The 27229-nt window shown below is 38.9% G+C and overlaps 4 protein-coding genes and 1 long non-coding RNA gene across 7 annotated transcripts; 2 read left to right on the forward strand and 3 right to left on the reverse strand.

Moving 5' to 3' along the window:
* LOC132789662 (probable phospholipid-transporting ATPase IIB) lies at positions 1 to 14126 on the forward strand. Of its 2 annotated transcripts, none has more exons than XM_060797841.1 (6): positions 1 to 1503; positions 10277 to 11114; positions 11187 to 11967; positions 12031 to 13375; positions 13439 to 13512; positions 13572 to 14126. In XM_060797841.1, the coding sequence occupies exons 1-6, from the start codon at positions 854 to 856 to the stop codon at positions 13703 to 13705; spliced, it is 3822 nt and encodes a 1273-aa protein (XP_060653824.1). In that variant the 5' UTR covers positions 1 to 853; the 3' UTR covers positions 13706 to 14126. The 2 variants fall into 2 exon arrangements, with proteins under 2 accessions (XP_060653824.1, XP_060653833.1); XM_060797850.1 differs by lacking the exon at positions 1 to 1503 and adding an exon at positions 8668 to 9100.
* Positions 3976 to 5509, reverse strand: LOC132789713 (uncharacterized). Of its 2 annotated transcripts, none has more exons than XR_009632730.1 (3): positions 4901 to 5509; positions 4104 to 4215; positions 3976 to 4026 (listed from the first exon to the last, which is right to left on the reverse strand). It is a non-coding gene; the product is annotated as an uncharacterized LOC132789713 (long non-coding RNA). The 2 variants fall into 2 exon arrangements; XR_009632727.1 differs by having other exon boundaries at positions 3976 to 4051.
* On the reverse strand, positions 13571 to 27229 carry LOC132784620 (uncharacterized). The gene is made up of 5 exons (XM_060790372.1): positions 27140 to 27229; positions 23421 to 25310; positions 22107 to 22470; positions 18916 to 19096; positions 13571 to 18848 (listed from the first exon to the last, which is right to left on the reverse strand). Exons 1-5 carry the CDS (start codon positions 27227 to 27229, stop codon positions 18185 to 18187), a joined length of 3189 nt encoding a protein of 1062 aa, XP_060646355.1. The 3' UTR covers positions 13571 to 18184.
* LOC132789707 (uncharacterized) lies at positions 19499 to 20430 on the reverse strand. The gene is given in 2 exon segments (XM_060797918.1): positions 19499 to 19796; positions 19798 to 20430. Coding segments are annotated over 2 exon segments (744 nt in total). The 3' UTR covers positions 19499 to 19685.
* On the forward strand, positions 20461 to 21536 carry LOC132789702 (uncharacterized). Its single transcript, XM_060797903.1, has one exon. The coding sequence runs from the start codon at positions 20461 to 20463 to the stop codon at positions 21505 to 21507; it is 1047 nt and encodes a 348-aa protein (XP_060653886.1). The 3' UTR covers positions 21508 to 21536.

The raw sequence follows: 27229 nt of genomic DNA on the forward strand, positions 1-27229 counted from the left end.
TTTAAGAAAAAATTTATTTGTTTTTGTTATATTGCTCTAATGTCCAACAATGTGATAGATTTAAAGATTTCCAATTGCTGCTCTGCTATTAAGTATACGTGTGTTTTAATGTAAATGTGTGTGTGTGTGGCCCGGGCCATGGCCTTCTACTAATAAAACTGAACGACGCGTTGTTATTGTTTTTATCGTTTATTGTTGTCGCGAATAGTATGCTGTAGACTGCCAACCGGTAGTACAATCAATTGCTCATAAATAGTTATCAATGGTAGTGCTTGATTATTTGACTAAGCATTACATAGTGAATTTCAAGATTGTGATAACTAGATGACGTCGTCCGAGGAACGCCCGCATTTCAGTTTCTCGAGCAGACGCGAATTGTTAATACCTTTAACGCTTTGCAAAGTGAAGTTCATAAATGTTTACGCGCCTAAATAAAACACTTGATAAGGCAACGCCAACAGCAGCTGCACGTTTTGTTTATCCCGCAGTCAAAGCGTTGAAAGTGGTCGTCGTTTAATGCATTTGCGTTATTCTATTGGAGATTGAAAACGTGGCACGCTGACGCCAAGTTAGCAATAACAATAACAACAGGAAAACAAACAAAAGCTGCATTTAAAAAATAGAGAGAGTTAAAGAGAGACAATTGAAGGATAAAGCAACCACTGGGAAATGTTTAAACGCTGTAAAGAAGTCAAAGAAGATTTTTATTAATGTTTCGGAAAAAGCAAAAAAAAAGTCACACCTGTATTAACTAAAACTTGCGCTCGCTTCCACTCTCTCTAGCTCGCTCTCTATTCACCTCTCTTAGACTCAGACACACACACATACGCACTCAAAGAAGCTCTCTTACGCCATGACTGATAACGAGCTGCCTTCGACGCTACGTGACTTCGACGAAGAGAGCGAAGAGACTGATTCAGAAACTGAATTGCTCATACGACACACAGGCAGCAACATCGACGCTGTCATCGCTAATAGCAACAACAAAAGCAATAGCAAGTACAACAACAACAGCAACCAGAGACGACGCAAAAGCTCAACTGGTTACAGCGGCATTGGCGGCATTGTTAGCCCCTCTAATAACGGCGGCAGCGCCAACACTTTTCTGGGCAATCTATTCAGTCTTGGCTCAGCCGCCGGCCAGATACGTTATAGAAATGAGCGGAGTCGCGAGCGCGCCAAATACTCAAATAGCAACAACAGCGGCAGTGCATCGCGAGACATTACGTCGACGGGTGGCGCTAGTGCAACGAAACTGGCGCAACTAACACAAACGGGCGCCAGCGGCGTCGATAGCTCCGCGTCGCATGCGACAACAGCAAATGTCACCGCCTCCTCCGCCTCAGCCTCAGCCGCCGACACTGTAGGCAACGCATCGATCGGTATTGGCGCGCATACGGTGATCGATCCCGAGAACGGCTCTTCCACGGTATTCTATCAGAACAACAGACGTCGCAGCAAGAGTCGCAGCATCTCCAATGTCTGTAAAATGTGTCTCTGCAGGTGCGTAAATGAATCACATGGACACCGTTGCGTATACATAATATACATACATATATGTATAGTTGTGAACAATTGTTGTCCATCATTGTGTTTGTGTGTGTGTGTTGGCAAAACAGCTGTTCCGTTATAATTGTATTTAATTGTTTGTTCTTCCGTCTGGTTCAGTGATCGATATAAACGGGCTTAAGTGTACCAATATATGTAGGTTTGTAGTTTATTGAAACCGAAAACAAAATAAATGAATGTTATCTTAAAATCAGATACATATATGCATAGAGATAGGTAGAGAAGTATAATGAAGCAAAAATGGCATACGTATACTGGTAGGGAAATAAACAATACGAGACTTTTGCCTTTATAAAATGTAAAATTGTATTTTATTATTCCCATATGGGAGCTTTTCAAGGAAGTACAAGTAAGGTCAAAATAGGCTCTTAGCCGATCTAGAAAACAGTTTTTTTTTAAATGTATTAGATTAGAAACAAATTGACTTCCTCTCTTTTGATTAGACTTCCTGTTTGCATCACACACTTAAGAGATAGATTTTTTTTCCAACAAGTCAGCCATACGCTAGCTACCTCAAACATCTTAAAACCTTTCTTGGTAGGAAGTTCTGCTCCAGCGACTTTGTTTATTATCGTGTTGGTTTGTCTGTTGTTTTATGACGTTAGCACAGGGCAACAACAAAAAAAACAATTGAAATTCAAACTACGAAATGAAAACATTTCGAAATGCCGAAAGTAAAAAAAAATCCAACAACAAACACAAATGAAAATTGCAAAGGCAGCCAAAATTGTTGATGAAATGTTTCTGAGAAAACGTTGTATTCATGTTTGAAATGCGAGTAAAATTATACACACATAATGTGTTGCACATATTGCTGAGAATACGTGTATATATATGATTTGCATATACATATATATTTATATATTTACTTATATGCTTACATGTATAGAAAGATATATTTTTAATTTGCTTAATTAGAAGAAAGGCAAGGCAAAGAAAGAACAGGCAAATGGAAAAAGAGCGCACAGAAAATTCTGCCGCTAAAACAAATAAGATGTAGGTGACTTGAAAATACCCTGCACCCTAATCATCGTAAAAATAAAACATTTGTGTGCCAAACTATCTTCAATTCGTCCAGTGATCGCCTCTTGAAAACGTTTCCCGTTCACACGGACATCAACAACTCAATCAACAAATAGAGCAGGAGGTTTCAACATTCCACAATTGTCGGCGAAATCGAAATCGATAAACGTGATCGACAAAGTACTAAAACTGAATTGAATCGAATCCGTCAGTAGTTCTGTTTTCCACCACATTGAGTTTATGCCTGTGCTGCCAACCATTCCAGCTAGCTCTGAGGGAAATGGAAATTTTTAGCTAGGACAGAAACAGAAACTGAAACTAAAAATACACTCAATACAATGACAAAGCACTGTGCGACCGTCACATTTCACACGCCAAAACATTTCAGCAAGACTTTAATTGTTTTGTTGTGGGCTTCCTACAAATTGGTGGATGGGGGTCTCTTAATAAATTTGCATATGTAATCGATTTTTGGCGTGAAACTTCTGTAGTGACTTAACTCGTTTTTGTTTCGTGTGCTGTATTGGAGAACTCTTAAATCCCAAAAACCAGCTAAAAATGAGTACGTGTCACAAATTTGTACTCGAGCAGTTAAATAAGTGTGGCCCTAATCTAACTTGTGGGTTTTGTTCGTGATATATCGTATTAGCCTATAGATAGTATATAGATCTAGTAAAAAGAGAGGAGTTGCATTAATAGATTATAGCAAAAGTAAAGAGATACTTTCTTTCTTCAACAAAGTTCTCAACATTTAATTTAATAGATCAAATAAATCTTTAAACATTTGTGTGACTTTAAGCAACCTGCTCCAAACTGTTATTTAATTTAAATTTGTGAGTTTTTATTCAACCATTAATTATTGCTATTGCAGCTTTTTACTATTTCTTCAATAACTGTAAATTGCTTTTAAGAAACTGCTCACATATTCATTAAAAAAAAATGCAATATTTAAGAGAGCCGAGTTTCAAATCGTGTTTGAGCGAGCTTGTGGCAAAAAGGTTTATTATTTGGTAATTTATTTATAATTTTTTGTTATATCGTGTCACGAAGGGAAACACGACACGCACCCGGCTAGCTTCTCGAATCGAGACTACGGAAACCAGTTTGCTTAGATTTAGATTCAAGGTTTCTAAAATACAACAAACGGGTTCCGCAGTAAAAAGTCGCATCCAGTATAGCATTCTTTCTTTTGGGTGAATTTTTTCATTCTGTTCATGCCGAAAATTGAAAGTTATTTGACCTCGTCGCTTATCAAATCGAGGTCGCACTGCTGAGAGAGTCCGTCTGTGGAGCAAAAATAAATGCAAAAAGCCGCAGCGTTTAGCATAGTTCATCCGAGATTTGTGTTGGGTAATACCCGCAATTCGAATATTTACTGTACAGTCACAAGCTAAATGTACTTATAATAATCTCAAAACCATAGCTAAAGAGTACCTGAGAAACAAGTCATTGTTTGTTGCTAAATACATATATGGAACAAACATCTATGCGAGCGTATAAATAATACTCACCATAATGTACAGTCTGACCTATTCGGGATACCCAAAATTCGGTATTAACATAATTGAATTCTTATCAACGATAGATTGTTTGCTGCATGTAAGTAATTGATTTCATATCTGCCTAGGGTTACGTGAAATTAATAATATGAAAGTAACTAATTTTGTTCAAGTGACCGAGTTCTATTTTTACGAAAACAAGTAAGAAATCTACTGTCGAGCGTGCTCGACTATGAGATACCTACCTACCAATTTCGAGTAAGAGCAAATCAGTGCAGTATATACCAAATAATCATTCTGCAATAATACTAAAATATACTAAATTATATATTTGGTATATTGGTACAGTACTACATTCAATATATTTCAAGGAATTCTACAAAATAAATAACTATAATTTATATCGCATCCAAATTTTTAAGAATCACAAATATTGTAATTATAAAATCGACTTTAGTTTCACTATTACGCTTGTTATGGCTTGGCTATGGCAAACTTGATCTAGGTGTTCATATGGACAGAAAGATCAAGAATATATACATATACTTTATGGGGTTGAAGATGACTTCTTCTGGCTGTTACATACATTTCCTGCAAGAATAAAGTTATAATATCCTTCAACTCTATGGCTATTTAGTACATAGTTTTAGAAGATAGAGGTGACAATTTTAGATAATTTTCTTCTTTGGAATATTTCAGTTGTAGGTAAATTTTCAATTATTAGTCAATATTTACAAATATTTAAATATTTAAATAATGATTTTGTAGTGCTGTTTTCAAGAAACTGGCCCTGAGTTAGTTGTGCTTACCATTTACCATTGCCATTGTTGTACATATGTTGAGTTGTAGTCTCTTTACCGTCTCTTTTGACACTTGTTCGCAATTTTTGTTTGGGTGTTTCTTTGAAGGTCTTGTTGCTGTGCCTAACCCAATTACCCAACTGAGTTAGGCCTTTGTTTTCCATGCTCACCTGCAATTTATTCCATCGCGTTACCTGTTATATGAAGCTCGAAGATTTTGGCTAGCGATTGCAATACAGCTCCACTTGAAGGCATAACCAACTTTGTGGAAGCAACGAGCCGTTTCGTTTCACTCCCCTTTCTATGAACTTTTATTTTGTAGAGTATTAGACGAAAGTATGCGGTTCCATTAAATGCGAACAACGAAACGATAAGACTTTAATATTTCAAGCAATTTTGATTGATTTATATAGTTTTTGCCTTGAAGAAGTTGTCATTTAAATTTAGATAAAGTCACCAGAAATATTTGTATGTTTATTGCTTAAGCGTATTTAGTGCAAAGCAGATCATGCTGTGATTCTAAGTGGGTTTTCTATAGCATAGAATTTCTTCGTCGCCAGTTAAAAGAAAATAATAACATAGACAATGGGCGAGTGAAAAGTTAGAATCGTCGACAGAAAATCGTACACACAACACACTTTCTCATAAATACCGCAAAAGTGTCGAAAGACAGTAGAATTTTCTCTTGGTTTTTTTACTCGAGGCGTGTCAAAGGAATTAATTTGAGACCAGACAATGAGCCATTGACAGACTGATGGACTGTTAAACCGGCGGTCTGATGAACGACTGCTTGTGAGCGAGTGAGGCGCATAATTTATGCGCCACTTACCACCTGTCGGTTACCGCTAACCAGGGGCAACTTGTAGGTGGATGTGAGGAGGAAGCTCACACCAACTAATTTTAATTTTGTGTGTCAACCAGCGACTTGCTCCTCTATTGCTCTGGACCGACCCACGAAGATACGCCCCAAATCGCTTGGTTGATTTCTGTGCAAAATACGAGTATTGGAGAGCAGTAATCCAAAGAGGTCTGCCCGCTGATTCCGACAGTTCTATGAACTCAGCTATGCTATAAATATACTTGTGTGCTACGATGGGTCTAGTAGTTAGCCTCGGGACCCCCTCCAAAGCTCCGTGGTCAGACGCCTGAGCTGACTTGCTTTGGCTTATTAACCCACATTGTCGGCTGCATGTGAAACAATGAGTCGTTTCTTTCACCTACTCTTTGCCAAGTTGTGGTCATACTATACACAGAGTCATACTACAAATAATAACATTAGGCGTTCCCATTGACGGGCCCTGCAAATGAATCTGGAGCATTGGCTGATGAATGGGGAATAGGGTGTGTGGGAATTGGGAACTAGGGTCTAGTCATGTTGTCGCTTGAGTTGGAGGTCTGTTTTGCATGTAAAGTTGTGGCTAAAAGTAATGGTAAAATAGCGCATAAAGCAACCATTTCACCGGTTGCTTGGGGAAAAGCCTCTTACCACATTAAATGTAGCTCGTTTGTGTAACCAACTGCATTTGTTATTATGCATGTACACGAAATAAATAAATACTTTGTATTTCTTTTCTTCTTTTACTCTCGCTACATTCATTCAGTCCCGTTCAAAATTGTTGCTTTTTTCCCAAAAAAACAAAAAAAAAACAGTTTTTAAAATATTATCAATTCAATTAAAATATTATCAATATGCCACTGCTAAATTCTTGAAAACATTTTAAAGAGCACCAATTTTGCTGAATGAAAGAATTTGGGACAATAGTTGATCCATACCATAAACAGCTTTTAAGTCGATTGGCTACAATATAAAAATTATTTATTCAGCATTTTATATTTAGCCAAAAATTCTTTTTAAATATCACCGTTAAATCTTTCAGACTTGTTTTAATCAAAAGCTTTAAAGGTCCGGTTTATAACAGAGTGCGAATGTTGTCAGATAGCTAAAAGCTTAGGAAAAAGATTGTATTGTTATACTTGGCGTCGATATATTTATTTATATAGTATAGTATATATCATCAGAACAAAACATACAAAGGTGATTCTTGTATTATAAATTATCTGTATACTTTATGAGTAACTCAAGAATAATAAATACGGGTCTAGACTTTACTTTTTAACAGGAAAGAGAGTTAAATCCATGTATGTTTGTCAATCCACAATAATGTTATCAACTGTTCTCCGTTTTGGAAGTGTTTCACAATTTTGTTTTTCTTCTGAGACGTTACGCTGAGGCGTGATTTATTTATGTTGATTCAAAAACAGCGAATGCAATTCGTATGCAGTTGCTTACACTGATTAGAAGGGCAAGGAGACGATATGAAGAACGAATACAAATCTGCCTACTTTGCTGCTTGGCTAAGCAATTATAAACAAGAGAAAAAGCTACAGTCAAATGTGCTTGACTGTGAGATAGCCGCTACCTATTTTTATATACCGCATCAATAATAATATACCAAGAGATATATTAGGTATATTGATACAGTACTACATTCAAAATATGTCATAGAGTGCAAAATATACCAAATTGGCAGGCAAAGCAACTAAGACCCCACTGCTTTTGGCGTTTTCTCCATACAAAAGTTTTTCTTTAACTTTCAGGAATGATAAAGACTGTATTTATTATTTATATTTATATGTTAACGCTAATCAAGAATGTACATATATATGCATATGTATATACTTTATAGGGCTGGCTCCTTCTGTCTCTTACACACATTGCCCGCGGTCACAAAGTTATAATACCCTTCTACTCTATGGGTAGCGGGTATAAAAACGCAGTAAACAATAAAATAAACGTAGCACGAGCTATTGAAACGGAACGGTGACAACACTGGCGGCACCAACTTTTGAAGTGCAATTTGCCTTGGTTGTTTATGAGTCAGAGCAGGGTTAAATGAGATTGAGATGCCATGTGAATGTTCGCAATGTTTCTGTTTTCTTTCTTTTTTGTATATTATTTTACATCTGACAACTGACCCTTTGTGGGTACGAGCCTGACCGAGATCTTTGTCTTTGGTCATTTATCAATTTTCGAGTATTTTACAAAAATTAAGCACGTCGATGTCATTGAACCTTTCTGCGTTTCTTTATCATTTTTATTATAGTTGTTGTTATTGCTGTTACTGGTGGTGTTTCTATTGTTATTCTTGTTGTGGCTCTTCACTTTAATGGCTTTGTCAGTTAGCAACTTTTTCTTATGAGATCATAACACGAAAACGTAGCTAGAATGCTTTGGAGACATTATTGACAAAACTTTTCTGAGGCACACTCTATTGGCATAAAAAACGTTAACGGACAGACACGTTGACACGCCCAACGCCCGCAACATGAACAGCAAACAGAATGCCCATAAAGGCAAAAAAATAAAACAAGTTTACCCAGAGAGACTAAAGCAAACAACAAGCGATAAAATTATGCCAACCGATGGCGGTAGCCAAAGCTCTGGTGCTGATGATATTGCTGATCTCAGCGACGTCTGACAACAGCAGCAATGAATACCTGACAAAGCTTATTTAATTAACACCGTAGTGTGAGCGCAGTCAACTGCGCAGTCTGCACCTATTTGACGTTTCATACATTTGCTTAACAATTGTCATTTCAAACGAGCTACGAGCGCGCCAAACTTTCGGTGTTGCCAGATTGTTTTGACGTACTATAGCTAGCTGTACTTTACCAACACTCGTCTCGCGGCTTAGTCATTAGTGCGTTCTCTCTTTTTCACTTGCACACGTAGGCCTTGTTATTGATTTCTCTTTGCAACCAGTGTTGTAAACCAAGAAATGCTAGACGACGCAGTTTAGACACTGAATTTTCACTTGTGATTGATTTTTGCATGTAAAAGAATTTTAGTTTTTTGTGCTTAATAAATAACTACAAATGTGAATTGTTTAAAGTGATATGAGCATGTAGACGAATGTAATACGTATACCATGCACAATGTGCAATACTGTATAAAGAAAATTCAAATACAACAGCAACAACAACAAACAATAACGAGACAGCTGCTGTCAGAAGAACAAAGCCAGCAAAGGCAGCAGCACAAATAATAATTGAAAGTGTAGTAAAATTGGGAATTCATTGGAATATTCATTTAGTGAAGTTGCGCTGCAATATGGATGACGGCACTTCGCAAAGTTCGGCTGCGGCGCCCATGACCAGAGAAAACATCCCATTGCTGAATCGCCAGCGCAATCGTTGGTATTCATTCAGGTGAATCATCTCAATCCCCCTCACCCCGACAGCCGCTTCTGTTTAAGACACATACGGAAAAATTGTTTTATCAGCATTATTCGCTTTATTGTCAGCTAGAGTGGCGTTGCATTGAAATAGTGCAGAGACGTTAGACAGCAGCAGTAGCAGCTTAAATAACAACAATATTTTTTTTTCTTATTCTTCACACATCCAAGCACACATACTCATGCATGCATAAACATGTGTGTGTGCTCCCCCACATTTTAGTATTGGTGTGTTATGATGCATAACTTTTCAGTCTTATTTATTCAATTTTTATTATTGATTTTTTGTTTGTGGTCAAGGCCGTTTCCTATGAATTTACTTCCCATTTTATAATGAAAAAATGATTGCATTTCATTAGGAAATGTGCATATCATTTGAAATTGTCATATCGAACACCTCTATTAGCGGGACACTACTCTAAATAAAACACTAAATATGGTGCTAATCCAGAGCTATAAGAATAACCTTTTCCTTTTTTCAAAATTTTTCCAGTTTGTTTTTTTTATTATAAATAATATTTCGTCAGAGAATTACACATATGTATTAATTTTCATGAAGTTTTCAGAGGAATTTCGCTTCTTTTCAACTAACACCTTTGAAGGAAATAAGCCAGTAGAAGCCGAGTGAGGATATTTTTAATATTTGAATTGATATTCAATAAAAATATTGAATTATAAGCTAGTACTTTAGTTAAACGCATATAAAACGAATCAATTTTATAGTTAGTTAGCTAACGATAAGCATTGTATTGTGGTATTGTGTAAAAATGATATCGTTGAATGCTACATGGGGTTCGTGTATTTCATAAACTATCCGGACACTATTCATGTTTTACCATATTTCTAGAACGCGATGTTTTGGGCCCTGCGAACAATACCTGAGGACTACATTTTTTAATTATGTATATTTAGTGATTTAATAGAGATAGAGCTAAAAAATTGAAAAATTTATTTTAAAATTTTATTTTGAAAACCTTGTAGTGTAAAAATTGCAGACTCATGAGTGTGACAAATAACTAACAAGAAATTAAGCAGGAACCTTATTGTTTTTTATGTTTACAACGAAGAGTTTTATGATAATTAAACAAAGTTAAAAAAAAAATTGGTTATGAGCATATTATTCAAGTATACATTTTTGCATTTCTTACAGTTGTTGGAAAAAATGGTTCAGGCCCCGCGAGTTGAGAGCTCGTAACGTCAACTTGGGCAGGCCAAATACTGAGAAGTTTCCTCCCAATGAGATCCGCAATCAGAAGTACAATTTTATAACGTTCCTGCCATTGGTGCTGTTCGAGCAGTTTCGCTTTTTTCTCAATCTGTACTTTCTGCTGATGGCGCTGTCCCAGTTCATACCAGATATCCGCATCGGTTATCCCTACACTTACTGGGGTCCACTTGGTTTTGTGCTGATGGTAACAATTTGCCGTGAGGCAGTCGACGATCTTCGACGTCATCAACGGGATCACGAGGTCAATTCCCAAAAGTATAAACGGCTGTCAGCAACACATGGCAATGGCTATGAAATGGTGCCCAGCTCTAAGTTAAAAGTTGGCGATGTTATTATTGTGGAGAAAAACGAGCGAGTTCCCGCTGATCTTATTCTGTTACGGACTAGCGACCGGAGTGGATCGGTCTTTGTGCGAACCGATCAATTGGATGGTGAGACGGATTGGAAACCCAGATTGGCGGTGCCTTATACACAGAAACTTAGTAGGGACGCGGATCTATATAATATCGATGCTAGCTTCTATGTGGAGAAGCCACAGAATGACATTCACAGCTTCATTGCTACGTTCTGCATGACGGATGGTAGCGAAGACACTGGACTTAGTGTGGAGAACACGCTGTGGGCTAACACAGTTGTTGCTGCCGGCACCGCCACTGGCATTGTAATCTACACTGGTTGTGAGACACGCAGCGTCATGAATAACTCTCAGCCACGCTCTAAGGTGGGATTGCTAGACACAGAAATCAATGGATTGACCAAGGTGAGTTTAACAACAATATAATATACTCAGAGATACTGAATTTATCCGAGTGGATTTTATCTGTGAACACAGGTGCTATTCTGTGCAGTACTGGGACTCTCGCTGGTCATGATGATGCTGAAGGGATTTGGTGGTCCTTGGTATCGCTACATGTTCCGATTTGTGTTACTCTTCTCTTACATTATACCGATCAGTTTGCGTGTGAATCTCGATATGGGCAAGGCTTTCTACTCGTGGCAAATGCAAAACGATGATAACATTAAAGGCACTGTGGTGCGATCAACGACAATACCAGAGGAGCTGGGACGCATCTCATATGTGCTGACGGATAAGACAGGCACTTTAACACAAAATGAAATGGTCTTCAAGAAGATACATTTGGGTATCGTGTCACATGACGCGGATACCTTTCATCATATTGGACAGATGATACAAAAGTTATCGGGTAATATACTGCAGCAGCAACAACAGCAGGGCAGCCTATCGAGCTCAAGCAGTGCAGGCGAGAATAAACCGATTATGTTTGCTGGCAATCGTATGCGTCGTCCCGAGGGATGGCGCGAATGGGAGGCAGTGCGTGCTCTGGCGCTGTGCCACAATGTGACGCCGGTAAGCGACGAGGAGGACAATCGTTCAGTGTCAACCGCTTCAACGGTAACTGGTGGCAATAATTCACCTACCAAATCTGTGATAAATATTGAGGCTCCTGGCAGTACAGACACGGAGCATCAGTATCAGGCCGCCTCACCAGATGAGATTGCGTTGGTTAAATGGACCGAGCAGGTTGGTCTAACTCTAATAGCTCGCGATCTTAACACTATGACGCTGCAAGTGAAGACTGCAAGTGATGAGAGTGAGTAGCCAAAAAAAACATCTACACTGTGAGATCCATTTAAATTATTTATTTTTTGCACAGATGACATTCTGCTTCACTATCAGATTCTGCAGCTTTTTCCCTTTACGAGCGAGAGCAAGCGCATGGGGATAATTGTGCGTGAGAGCAAGACGGGCCAGATAACCTTCTACTTAAAGGGCGCCGATGTGGTCATGTCCACCATTGTGCAGTACAACGACTGGCTAAGCGAGGAATCAGGCAATATGGCTCGTGAGGGTCTTCGGACGCTTGTCGTCGCCAAAAAGGTGCTTACCGAAGAACAGTACAACGATTTCGAGATGCGATACAATGCAGCTCGCCTGAGCATTACAGATCGCGTGGCCAAGGTAACCGCAGTCACAGAGTCGCTGGAGCGTGAAATGGAGCTTTTGTGTCTCACCGGTGTAGAAGATCGGCTGCAGGAGAATGTACGACCTACCTTGGAGCTTTTACGCAATGCAGGTGTACGCGTTTGGATGTTGACAGGCGACAAGTTGGAGACAGCTTGCTGCATTGCCAAATCGTCGCAATTAATTGGACGCAACCAGGGTCTCTATGTGCTGCGCTCAGTAAAGACACGCACAGAGGCGCATCAAGAGCTTAATCACTTTCGTCGCAAACAGGGTCATGCTCTGGTTATATCTGGCGAATCACTAGAGGTATGCCTGCAGTATTATCGGCTCGAGTTTCTGGAGTTGGCAACTGCCTCGCCGGCGGTCGTATGTTGCCGTTGCTCGCCCACCCAAAAAGCCCAAGTGGTGGCGCTCATCCAGAAACACACCCGCAAGCGCACATGTGCTGTGGGCGATGGGGGTAATGATGTAAGCATGATTCAGCAGGCAGACGCTGGTGTTGGCATCGAGGGACGTGAAGGTCGTCAGGCTTCACTCGCAGGAGACTTTAGCATTCCTCAGTTCTCACACATTGCCAAGCTGTTACTGATCCACGGGCGGCGCAGCTACAAACGCTCAGCAGCCCTTTCCCAGTTTGTTATACACCGTGGACTAATAATTACAACATTGCAAGCAGTTTTCTCGGCTGTGTTCTATCTGAGCTCGGTGGCCCTTTATCAGGGCTTCTTAATGGTCGGTTATTCCACACTGTACACCATGTTTCCTGTTTTTTCATTGGTACTGGATCAGGACATTACTTCGGAGACTGCTGTCACATATCCGGAGCTGTACAAAGATCTATCAAAGGGACGTAGTCTCAGTTATAAAACCTTCTTCATTTGGGTATTGATCAGCATTTACCAGGGAGGAGTCATCATGTACGGTGCGCTCATACTATTTGTGGATGAGTTTATACACATTGTGGCTATCAGTTTCTCAGCTCTAATTATGACTGAGCTCATCATGGTTGCGCTAACAGTACGCACCTGGCACAGGTAAATCAAAAACTAAGCATGTTCACTCTATCTCGTTTTGTAATCGTGTTAATTGTTTCACAGGCTTATGGTCTTGGCGGAACTATTCAGTTTGGCGCTTTATCTAATCTCGCTGGCAGTCTTGCATGAATATTTTGGTAAGATTTTGTCAAATGCATTCGCTTGTGATACCTTTTAATTCATACCTTTATTACAGACTGGGAATTTATCTGGTCTTACGACTTCCTCTGGAAAGTATCGCTCATCACAGTCGTCTCCTGCTTACCTCTGTATATAATCAAATTTTTGCGTAAGAAATGCTCGCCCCCATCCTATTTAAAACTCTCTTAGACGTGGATATGGCCGTGCAATCCTCGAACTTTTGGTTATTGAAAGAATACACTTTCGTAAATTATTTTGCACAGTTCTTATGTTGTTTTGTCCAAGTTCTGCCAACCACTCTACAAACCCCATGCGTGATATAAAGTGTAATTACTTACCTTTTGCTGTCTCTCCCATCATATTTTATTTGTACAATTTGTTAAACTACGCAAAAGTGAAATGAAAGTGATTTGTATACACATTTAAATGATGATTAATGTTTAAGTCGCAATAAACCAAATTATGTTACTAATTATTTAATGATAAAGTAAATGTATGACTAAACCTGAAATCAATTATAAATGTACGAAAAAAATCGACAAATAGATTTTGTATTAAGTATTAGAAATCACAACATATTAATAAATACATCTATGATAACAAAAAATAATTTGAATATGTATTCTCAGTCATTAAAAGGGAAATGTATGTGGGCTAGTGGAAAAGTAAATTCATATAAGTTCATGACTTACTGTTTTCTTTCCCAAGTCGTAATAAATTATTATTCATTTCGTTTACAATCTTTATTTACCACCAGTTTGTTTGTTGTTGGTTGTTTTAATACTAATTCACAATGCTTTGCTTTCAAATATATAATAATAATAGTTAATTATACTTCATATAATGAAAGTATATATGCGTATTTATGGTTTTGTCTTGGTATTAATACATGTATTTTTGTTGTTGCTAAGCTTACATTAAGATGTCTGTCATCGCTCTATTGTTGTCACTTAAAAGTTGGTTTTCTTTTTCATTCTTTTGTATATGTAGGTTTTGTAATTAGGGTTATTCTTTTTGCTGTTGTTGACGTCAATAAAAATCATTGTTTGTTTAATTATATTCATAATATGCGGTTCAGTTTATTGAAGTTTCTGCAGATGCAATACAGATTATAAACACAATTTCAGATAATTGCATTATTTTTTTTATTTTGAACATTTTTTTTTTATGTTTATTTTTTTCATTTTGGTTAAATGCGCAGAAATACTTTGAAAGTAAACAATTTGATTTTAGTACTAATTTATTTCATTTTGTGTAATGTTATTTCGATTTTCTTTTAAATTTCACATTAATTATTTGTATTGAAATTTATTACATTCAACATTTGCATTTTAATTGGGGGCTTTTGAAATTGTTTTTTTTTCGTGTGCAATTGCTTAATACGTTTTTGATTTGATTTTTCTATAGGTTTTTACTAATCGCAAATATTTTCTGAGCCATTGATGGAATCTACTACTAAGTAGTTCATATGTGAAAATGTTTGTGTTATGCGCCAATTTTTTGTTAACTGAACGTCTTAAGTAATCTGTAGTAAAAATTTTCCGTCCAACAGTTCTAGTATCTTAAAGCTTTGCCATTTCTCTTTTGTTGCTTGAACATTTGAATACAAATACACATACAGATTTACTCTCGGGCACGCGACAATATTTATATAGTACATACTATATGTAGCTGACAATCCAATTCTCTATGTACGTACAGTATGTATGTATGTATATAGTAGATACATAAGTATGTACATACTTTGACTTTTCTTCTAATTTACTAAAAATCTACAAAATATAATATTTAATTTATTTTTTCTTTTTCTTTACTTAATATATAATTTGCATACTCTTGTACATAAATGTGTAGAAGTATGCGTTATTATGATTGTTTAATATTAATTCATATTTATGATGATTCCTTTTATTTGGTTTTTGATGAGGTCAACTGTGATTTGGTTTTTTAGAATATGCAACTTTGAGTTTTATTTTGAAGAATATTTTTGCATTGTGCTTTAGTTTTTTCAAAATTGTTTTTTTTTTTAGGTTTTTATTTGTTGATATGTGCTTACTATTTTATTTTGTGGTTAATTATTGTTTATATGTTATACCATCCAAAACGGTTTTCATAATTTGTTATTTGTAAATAATTTTGTATTATTTGGGCTTCCTTTAGATGTTCATTTAATAATATTCAGTCTATATAAACATACATTTATACATTTATGCTAAAGGCTCGAACAAAAACTAAAGAATATGAAGCATTTTTTTCAGTTCTGCTAAAACCTTCACCAAAACTGGTTTAAAACTGCCAAAAAAAAATTAAAAAAATTCGTAAATGCCAACTCATAAACACGTCCTAATTGTGTAACTTACAAATAAAAATGTATCATCGGCTAGCCGAAGAGTTAATACCCTTACATAGTCATACAAATAATGCATTCAATAATTTTTCTATGTTTACTCAGACATATTTAATACAATTTTATAAAACAAGAATTAAATCCAAGTCAAATTTTGTTTTATTGTAATTAAAATCTATTAGAATTTAGAATTTGTTTTAAAATATGCATTATATAATTTTTAAGAATTACATGTGGGTGCTATAAAATTATCCACTAGGAAAACATGCTCAGTGAAACGATTTGTATCGGATAATAATAAACTAAGGCCATATCTGGACAATAGAATTTTTGAATTGTGCTCTGCAAAGGGTATTAAAGGAAAACTGTTGTTGGGTTAAAATATTTTCATATATCTTATATATGTGATGTGCTATGTAGTTTGTGAGTGTGCCTGTTTTTATAGCTTTTGTTGTTATGTAAATCTATCAAAAATTAATTGTATTACTTTATTTTCACAAGATTTTGGTATTAGCTGGTATTACTTAAATTTTTCATTCTTTCATATGTAGAATTATTATTTTTATTGTATTTTGTTTTTGTATTCTATTTACTGTATTTGTGTGTGTGTAGGTAGTTAAATATCATTTTGAATTTATTTGTTTGTTAACACATTCCTCTTGACGAGTTTTATTCATTGTTTTTGATTTTGGTTTTGTTTTTGAAGTTTTCTAGTACAACATTTCATATATTTGTATTTATGTTTTTGTTTCGTCTTTAGTATGATTTTCATTTATTGATTTCATTGTTTAACATTTGCGTATGTATATTTGTATGTATTTTGTATATAGATATATATTTGTATATATAGAAAACCAACTATTTACATACACATAAGTATTTAAAATACATATAAGTTGCTAAATGTTGAATTATATGATAGATAAGTATACACATACATATACTTAAATAGCATGGTGTCGTTCAGGTCATTAAATTGTGGTATAAGGTATGCAATTCACAAATTTTTAGAGCCCTCAATTAAACAATAACATCATTATACATATATTATTTTTGTGGCTTCTGAGCAAAATGTATTGTTCATAACATTTGTTTAATACTGATTTCAATATGTTTTTTTCATCGTACTTAAGAGCGTGTTTTTCTTTTGCATTTAAATATTTGATTTAGATATTCTTCAGTATTATAATAATGTCGTGCGATTATCATTTAATGCATATATTATCATCATTTCTTTGTTTTTTTTTGCAGTTTATGAACTGCTAGAAAATATTCATTTTATTGTTAACAGCTTCATATTTTGTGTTTCATTCAAAGTTTTTGGTTTCTTTTTTAAAGCAATGCCAAGCATGTTTTTAAATCAACAATTACTTTTTGTAGTGTTCTTTTTTTCACGTCACAAGCGAGTGCACAGTGTCCAAAGTATGAACAACATGCAAATGAAAAATTGTGTTTGCAACAGTACGCTTGGCATGCGCATTTTTTACACCTGCACCGATATATAAAATTTTGTGTATAAAGCAAACATAGGAATACAAATTCGAGATGAGTACGAATACTTGTGAGTTAGTGAGTGTACGGCTGTACCACATCCTCAGGCAGTATGTTCTTTTATCTTTTTTCAGGAGCTTTAATGCTTGTGCATCAAAATATCAATAAATGAACTACGTGTTTGTGTTTCTAAAGTTTTCTACTTCTCTCTTGAACACAATTGTTGTGAATTAAATTATAGTATAAGGGTGTTTTTTGTGTGTGAGTTGTGACATACAAATGTTCAACTTAGTCCATTGGAAAACATTTAAAACTGCTTAAAATCGATGAGTTTTGCTAAACTCTATTCAGGATACGACAACTACACATACATACAATACATACATAACTATTTAAAAGTTATTACATATAATGTATATTGGTTGACGCGCAAAATGAATTACTACTGCAGCTGACAAAGCGGCTACACATACAAAAAACAAAAAACGTGGCAAAGCGTTTACAAAATTACGAAACTACTTTACAGTTACGAATACTGAATATTGAATACTGTATACTGTATACCGAATATATACTGAATATAGGCCAAATACCAGGCATGCTTCAACTAAGCTCCCTTCTGTCAACATGCTCTGGTACGTTGATGCTTATCGAAATCAACCTGCTAAACTTCAAATCTTAAACTAACCACTGTGCGGATGCGATTCACTCGACGCCAGATGGCGCTGCTCCTCACTGACGGCCTGGCGAGCCGCCTCGCATTGAGCACAATGCTTCTCCAGAAACTTCATGGACAAGTGGAACGTATACCGGTGCCGGGTACAACGCCTTTACATCTTATACTCGACGATCTTGTTGGGATTAAGGAACTGCTCCCGCTGCGCAGCATCCAAATGGGCCACAGTACGCGTCAGTGCTGATCCAGAACCCGAACCGGAGCTCTTATGCTTATTTGAGCCATCAGCTCCACTGACGCTTCCTCCACTAACTGCTCCAACTCCACCACCGCTTGTGCGTCCTGAATCGGTGCCGATCGGTTGATAAACGCCTTCCGCACTGACCACGCCCACATTGACGCCAGCAACGACCGGCTGTTGCAGATAGCCCGAGTATTGTGGAGGCAGCTGGTAGCTGGCCGGCGGCTGCTGTGAGATGACACGCGGCTGCTCTGTATGCGCAATCGGATACTGCTGCTGGTGCGCATAATCCTGGCTACTGCCCCCGCCGCCAACCACAGCAGCAGCAACGCCGCCACTAGGACCACCTCCACCCATGCGCGAACCCGAATCGTCGTTGAGACCCTCGCCCATTTCGCCATCCCGATTGTGGCGTCCCCGGATGCAGAGCTTGGTGAAGAGCCAGACGCGTCCGCGATAGAGCAGATAGCAGCAGAAGTGAACGAAGAACGTAAAGATGATGGCGCACGCCGTTACAATGATGGCTTTGCCCGGCTTGGTCCAGTCCATCATCGGATAGATGGCAGTTTGGTTTTTCCTGAAAAAAATGCAAATCCAAATTTACTTTTGCCTTTTCCAACAGCTTGTTGCCAGATCCGACTCACCTGTCTGTGCCGCCGGCTAAGAAATAGATGCCCGTGAATATGGCATATGCGAGGCCAATGCCAGTGGTGAAGTAGGCATGGCTCATCTTTATTGGATGCCCCACAATAGCAAGATCGATGAGCATTATAATCGAATTCAGCACATGCACCATAATGTTGAGGGCATCAATCTTGTGATGGTCTATGGGAAAGGCATTTTGGAATGAAATAGTGGAATAAGAGCCAAAAATAATGTCAAAATCATTTCAATCTCCACTGAACTAAATTTAATTAATTAAATTTAAATAATCAAAAAGCTACACTTCCAATATATAATACAAGTATGTTCGATATTCACCAAAAATTTGTCAGCTCAACGTTTTATTCTTAAAAAACGAATGGGAACACGTTTCAAGTCGTAAATAATAATATAATTTATTTTGTAATACAAATGATAAAGAAAAGCTATAAGGGTTGTTTTTTGCGGCTATATTATATTATTATGCTGTCGGAGTTACATTGATTTGGCAATATACTATAGTAAACTATTAAAGATACGATAATTCAAATAAAAAAAGGGAGTAAATCATGAAAGCATCATTAATTCTATGAGGAAGCTATAAGAAGAAGCACAATGATTATATTTTTGATAAATATAACAGTTTTTGATTTAGAAATCCATTGAAAAAGACATGTTTACAATTATGTTTGATTTATAAATTTCGATTGCAAAAGAAAAAAACGTAAATTTGTATACTGCTTAATTTAGATAACTAGAAATATGTATATGGCTAGTAAAACGAGGACGCATCGCGAATAAGTTTCCTGTTGGAAGAGGAGAGCAGATCAGAGGACATTATTATGTCATCCATACTGGTGAGATAAATGTAGCAGGCCAAAAAAATCGATCAGCAAAACAACCGAGCACAATGGAATATCCAAGACTGGCCGCATACTCTGCAAATGGCCGTGAAGAACTTGTGCCTGGAAGATCATCACAGGGCACATGACCACCACCATCAAGCCATGAATAATGCCAGCTGGCGTATCGCAATCGTCGCAATTGTATTGATGTACAACAATAAAGCAGGAGGTCACCACAACGACGACAATGAACCATGTAGCAATATACAGCAGGGGCGAACACTGTGGTGGCAGCCACAGTCCCAGCAGAATATAGAGACACATCAGTGCCAATACTTCGACTGCCCAGACAAGATCATCGCCATCCTGGGCGCCCAGCAGGCAGGCATGGCCTAAGGCCAGCAGCAAAGCAATGGAGCAGCAGCAAATCCAGTTCACTGGAAACATACGACGTAGTTTGAGGACATTCACATAGACATTGAAGCTGATTAGGCCAAGTATGAAGAGCACCATGGCAGTCACTCTGCTGGCATCGTCAACTTCATCGCGCAATTCACCAACAATTAGGAGCAACAGAATGGAGACAATCACGAATGCGAGGGCAACTCCAAATACCTGCAGAGAGTAGCTGTATTTGCGGAGCGCCTTTAGGACACTTGGCGAATCGCTCATCAAATTCCAGATTGTTCCGGTTGTTTGTCGATGTGTTTCACTGATCACCAATTTTTTGAGAGCTGTTACTGTAACTGTCAGTCAGTGACTGTCACTGACATTCCCATTTATTCGGATGGGGAAAATGGAAACAAATGGGAACTCTATTTGTGTTTGACAAGCAACATGTATAGTCATATGAGATCTTTGTCAGCACCAGAGCTATATGTGCGGTCCACGGAAACTCTGACGAAAACCACAAATCTGACTCCAAATGACGCCAACTATTCGTATAGTTCTGGAGTTGGGCCCAGCACGGATAGTCGCCAACAGGTGAAAGCACAGCCAGAACATTCGCCTGACCGTGAGAAACGAAAGTTCATTCTGCATCGACCATGCCGGATTGCCTTTCTGTCCTACGTGTATGTGTTGCTGGGTAGCCAAGTGTTTCTATCGGCACTACAGTGGTTGGGCTCCACCTACCGCTGGCGACCGCATCTCAATACAGCCGAGCGTAGCCTCTACATGCTGCTGCTGTTGCTGACCTGGTTGAATTTGTCGCTGGCGTTCTTCGGATTTCGTCGTTTGCAAATCAGCCATCCCTTCAATTGGATCGTGTTTGTTTGCATGTTCGAGAGTTTGACACTGCTCGTGATGTGTTTGTGCCTAAGGGAATTGGACCTGGCCTGGTATTTTATACTGATCGCGATCAGCGTAATTCTTCTCTATACTCCACTCGGACTTTGGATTCCCCCAAAGTTGACGGCTAACATCTGGATATTGATACTAATGGCGATGTCTGTGCTAATCACCACAATGGTGTCCCTTGTCAGTGGCGTCTGCATGCGTTTCTATATGCTGATGACAGCGTGTTTGATTTTCTTTGGACCCTGGACCACATACAATGCCTTCAAATTGCACTCGGTGGCAGAAGACATGACATGTAGATTCAAGTACTTGGAACATGCCGCCAAAATGTTTATTACTTATGGCTGTACTGTCGGTGGTCTGGTGATAGTCAGTCGCATAGCCATCGAAACTATCGAGTCTGAGAACTGCAAGAGTCGCATCTTTTGCAACAATTTAGGCGTTACTTGATCAATTCTTACTATTCTATATCCAATAAATAAAATTGTAAATAATAATGATTGCCTGTTGTTTTTTTATGCGTATTCTTTATCATTTACTGTTCTATGCTCTGTCCCTCGTATACCTCCCACCTAAGACCTAAGACCTAAGACCGTCGGACCGGATGAACACTTAGATACCAGATACTATAGAAGACAGAGTTATTATTTATTTTAGATCAAGTGTGTGTAACGCACAATTTGCGGGGACAGGCAAATAGAAAACTATGAAATTGTAAGAATAATTCACAATTCACAATAATAACATTATTTTTTAAAATTTTGGAGCGATCAGATAAGAAACAATTTTGTATGACATACTTCCTCGTAGCTGCCGGGCCTTATAAGTCCAAAGTCGATAATCTTGTATATCTATATGGTATATTTTGAATGTAATAGTATTTTGATATACAAAAATACAGTTCGAAATATTTTAGTATATTTCGGTGCAAACGTGTATCTGGCTCTGGTTACTGTACAGCACACTCGATAATAGCTTTCTTACTTGTTTGTTCTTGTTATTCTTCTGATTCTGAGTATGAATGATTCACTCATATCGCGCTAACTTACCCGGATTGTGCACAAGCAGCCAGTAGCACATAGTAACGATGAACGCATATACTGTTGCACAGGTGTAGAGAACCCAGTAGAGATGATGCAGTCGACTCTTCTTCGCTTGTCGGACAATTTCAAAATCCTCGCGTTCGACCATCATTCCCTGGGTCACTATCCAAGCGGCTAACCACGCCTGCACCGTGCAGAAGAGCAGGCCCCAGTGGGTCAAATATATCCACCACTTGGCATAGTGGTGCTCGAAATGCTCCTCAGTCCGGCCAATGTCTAGCAGGGAGCACACCAATGCCGCCAGGCATGTTATGGCCGTTATCCAGCGATAGAATAGGTAAACAATTCGAACCTGCGTATTGCGTTGCCACTACAGATGTCAAAGGAAAAAAATTAAAAATTTCGAGTGAATCATTTATTTAGCACTTGTTCATTGTTACTTATATTTTCACTACTCGGCAAATGCGTCTATACAAAAAAAATCGGTATAAATACACCGAATCAAGCTTAAAGCGGTGTAAATATCTGGAAAATGACAAATTGACTAAACCAAAGTACGAAATTACTTGATTTTTATACCTAATACCCGTAGGTTAGAAGGATATTATTATAATATTGTGCCTGCAGGAAACACCTATCTGTACATATGTATATAACACACATAAGGAGGCATCTCCGACCTTATAAATTATATATATTCTTAATTTTTTCGATAGCACTTCTAATTTTTGCATGCAGTAATTTAAAAAAAGAACTATAAATTATTTAAGTTTTTAAATTACTGAATACTACCCACTGCGCGATTTTAATCGTATTCAATTAAACTTATTTGATTAATACTAATTAAGGGCCTCTGACCACAAAAAGGATGTTTCGTGATATCTTTAGCATAAATGTTATATAAGAAAAGTTTGAAAGCTTTTAATACAATATTTCATTTGCAAAAACTAACATATTGCGTCCTTTTTGTATAAATATTTTAAGATAAAATATCAAATAGTAATGGTGTAATGTAAAGTATACGCACCATTTAATCGCTATATTTATTGTATTTTGAATTGAAATTCGCTTAACATAAACAAACATAAATTGAAAAAAACCATAGATGACAATATATGTACATTAGCTATATCTTCTTCACATTATCATTTGACTGTTCAGAATCGATAGGTTGTTTCAATTAACGGTCTATTTTTAGTTCGTTTTTTGAGAAAAGATTTTCTACAATGCATTGCAATGTTAGGGAGCACAAAATTGCTTCTAAATGAAATAAGGGATATTTAGGGTTCTCAATGGAGTACAGTGTAATTTTGAGCTTACCTGGCATAGATAGAAGTTGTGGCGATGCACATGATCCGGAGTAAACTCCGGAAAGCAACTGTTCCACAATTTGCTAACCATCATTCTCTGATTTCCCAGGCAGCTGCTGGCGTTGTTGGCGAACTGATTGAATCCCTCGCAGCTGTCGTGCGATGGATATTGGTAGGACTGATAGGCTTGCTGTTGTTGCGATTGATGTCCTGGCAGATGCAGATGTTGCTGTTGGTGTTGCTGATGTGGCTGTTGGCTATGGTATTGCTGTTGTTGCTGCTGCTGTTGATTATAATGTTGCTGATGTTGTTGCTGCTGCTGCTGCTGTTGTTGGTAGTGATGATAGCGATGTTGTTCCGCTTCGCGATGCGACTGATTGCCGCTGCCGGTTTCACTGTTGGCCCCTCCGCCTCCTCCTCCTCCTGCACCAGCACCTGCTCCTGTTCCTCCTCCGCCAGCAGCTGTGGCTGCTGCTGCTCCTGCTCCGGCTGCTCCGCCGTGCTCCGTTTGATATTCGTGTTGCGGCGGCGTTTTGTGGCTGTGTCTGCTTCCGCCGCCGCCGCTGCTGCTGCCGCTGTAAGGGCGTAGAAAATCGGGCAGATCAAGATCAAGTATGTGCGCCAGCTGTGCCTCCTCGTCGTCGTCGTCGTCGTACTCTGGATGATGGTTGCTGTTGTACTGCAGAAAGCGTACGTCCTCAAGGCTTTCGCAGTCCGTGGATAGCAATGCCGTTGGCAGGCACTCCTCAAGCAGATCGTCCTCGTCTTCGGTGGTGCTAGCAAGGCCCGGCAGATAGCCGTAGTTGTCGTAGGCGTCGTATCGCCGGCGTGGCGTTGCCTTGTAGCGATAGCCGCCAGTTTGTAGCTCCTCTTCCGCTGCTGCTGCCGCCGCCGCTGCTGCTGCTGCTGCTGTGACCGCTGTGAACTCCCGAAAATGTTCGGCCGCTGAGGTTGTTGCTGCAACTGCTGCTGCGGCTGTGGCTGTTGCTGCTGCTGTTGCAGTGGCTGTTCCTGTGCTGATTGCAGCAGGAGTCCGGCTGTTGCTGGCACTGCTATTGAAATAGTAGTCGGTGGCTACACTGGGCGCCGGTGGTGGAGGTGGCAACACTGGTGCCGGCAGAGCTGGTAGATAGCCAGGTGAGCTGCCCGCCGATGTTGCTAGCAGCGGAGTTGGCGATGTGTCAAAGTTAATCAGCGCTGCTGCCGGATAACCGCCACCGCTGTATCCCAGTCGATACGGATATGGTGCCCCGCCGCTGCTGCTGCTGCCAATGTAGATGTGCGCCGAGGTGGAGGGCAGATGGTACCAGCTGGTTAGATTGCTGCCGCCCAGACCGAAACCCAGGCCCAAGCCCAAGCCTAGCCCCAGCCCGCTGCTGCTGCTGCTGCCGCGACTGAAGTAATAGCTGTACTGTTGCTGCTGCTGTTGCAGTTGCTGGCTATGTTGGTGGTGGTGCTGCTGCTGCTGGTGTTGTTGCTGCAGCAGGGGCAGATAATCGTAGTGATTACTAGTAGGCAGCCAGCGATGACGCGAGACCGGAGAGGTGCTTAGACGCTCGTAGTATTGACGCTGATGGTAGAGAAATTGTTGCTGCTGTTGGGCTAGCTGCTGTTGTTGCTGTTGCTGCTGCAACTCACGCTCGAGCCGTTGCAGCAGCAGTTGTTGCTGCAGTTGTTGGATCTGCAATTGCTGCTGCTGTTGGGCGAGCAATTGCTGCTGCACTTGCTGCTGTTGCTGTCGCTGCAACTGCAGCTGTTGTTGCGTCTGCTGTGTCTGTTGTTGAGCTAATTGCTGCTGTTGTTGTTGTTGATGTTGGCCACTAATTGGCTCCGGTCTAAAGTATAACTGCGCGTAATCCAATGTGAAGGCGTTGCTGTTTACTTTGCTTTTACTTCGCGCCTACCACTTAACAAGTGTTCTTGCGGTTACAGTTGCTCCTGTTTCTGCTGTTGTGGATGCGCCTGAGCCTGCTGCTGCTGCTGTTGTTGTTGTTGTTGACTTTACAATTACTGCTGACGCTGAAAGTAGAGCAAGTGAGAAATGCGCTTTGAGTTGAGTACTTTTCACATGTCACGACATCTTGCCACATGCCTATTAGAACACTAATTAGACAAGCATTAAGAATACGCCCTGTGGATCTCAATTGCTGCTGGGTTGGCTTAAGGGCGCAGTCAAGTAAATATCCACCAAGTGACTCTTCTACGGACTCGAATAGTCAACATTTCCCTTTGGCATCTAATTGAATTTCTGCTTTGAAGCGTAGTATATGAAATCACAAGTCAAGCTTTTGACTCTGTCTCTGAAAGCGTCTGCAATTCGTGTTCTCAGTAGAGAATGGACTGAGACTAGTTGAACTTGAACAATAACCCGGCACAAGAAGCTTTGCATTATCCACATCAAGGGTCTTACCTTAGTTAGAACAAGATTTGAAGTCTATCCAAAATCATATTTATTCATTTCCCATATCAAAAGACTACCATTTACCCTATGTAATTAGGTAGTTGCATTTCAAAGTTAAATTTATTCCAATTGAGTTATCTGGCTTTTCAATTAACTTAAGATAAATACACTGTATTATTAATTTACGATTGCAGTGCCATTAGTTTTGCAATGAAAGTTAAATTAAAGTCAATTATTTTAATACACTTCTACATAAAAATAAATATCTTTCGATTATCCATTAGAATGATATTTAATATTTTGGCATGAGGAAGTAGATTATTCAATGTGGCTGCTTCAAATAAATAGAAAGGGGCTATTGCAAACCATTTTGGCCCACTTTGCTCATTGGATTGTCCAATGGAGCACCTAATGATTTGTGTGTCTCATTTACCAGCAGCAAATAAACAAACAAACTTAAATGCTAAACTAAATGGTGCAACAACAAGCTGGGCAAACACAAGCGTCAAAAACAACTACAACTACAACGGCAATGACACCAGGCAACAATGCGGCTACGACAATAACAACAACAACAACAAAGGCAACATCAGCAACAACGGCAATAAAATCAGATCAAATTGAAACGCGCGTGCAGCGGCGAAGGCTCAAATGGTGGCTAGCAACTTCCGGTGCGGCCATTTTGTTTGGTTGGTCGCTTGAATTGGGGTTCGGTTTAGTTGAGTCGAGTTGAGTTTGTGCTTTGGGCTGAGTTGGTTGAGTTGTCTGCATAAAACAGGCGAAGTGCTGTGCGCAAGAGTCTGACAAAGAGGAATGGGCAGAAGGCATAAAAATTCAGAGAGAGCCAGAGAAGAGGAGAGCAGGAAGAAAGCGGAGAACTAAATGCATTTTGGTTGTGTGTGTGTGTGTGTGTGTGTGTATGAGTGATTCTGTGCGTGTGAATATTAGTATGCTGGTGTGTGCGTATCTTTTGACGTCAGCAGCAATGGGACTGTTTTTGTTGCTGTTGTTGTTGGTGTTATTGCTGCTGTTTACACAGCTGCGACGAGGGCCGCATTTGTTGTTATTACTGGCTGGTTCCTGGCTCTTTGGCCGCTTCTGCTGCGTCTGGCTCTGCTTCTTCTTTTGCTTCTTCTTCGACTGGTTGTTGCAACATTTACATTGGCAATTTGCTTGAATAACACTCACACTCAGTCAGCAGCAAACAGCACGAAGTTTCAAGCTACCTAAAGACTGTAAAGCCTTTACCAACAGTCTCTTTCACATACATAAAGACATTCTCAAACACATTTAGACACACATACACACACACGCAGTGTAGTGCTTACATGCACACTTCCGGCCACAAATTTTGTGCTTGGCTCAAACCCAACACTTTCCTCTTTTTGCTCAATTTTCGCGCACTCTTTGTGATCCAT

The sequence above is a fragment of the Drosophila nasuta genome, chromosome 2L, assembly GCF_023558535.2.
Source record: "Drosophila nasuta strain 15112-1781.00 chromosome 2L, ASM2355853v1, whole genome shotgun sequence".
NCBI classification, from domain to species: domain Eukaryota; kingdom Metazoa; phylum Arthropoda; class Insecta; order Diptera; family Drosophilidae; genus Drosophila; species Drosophila nasuta.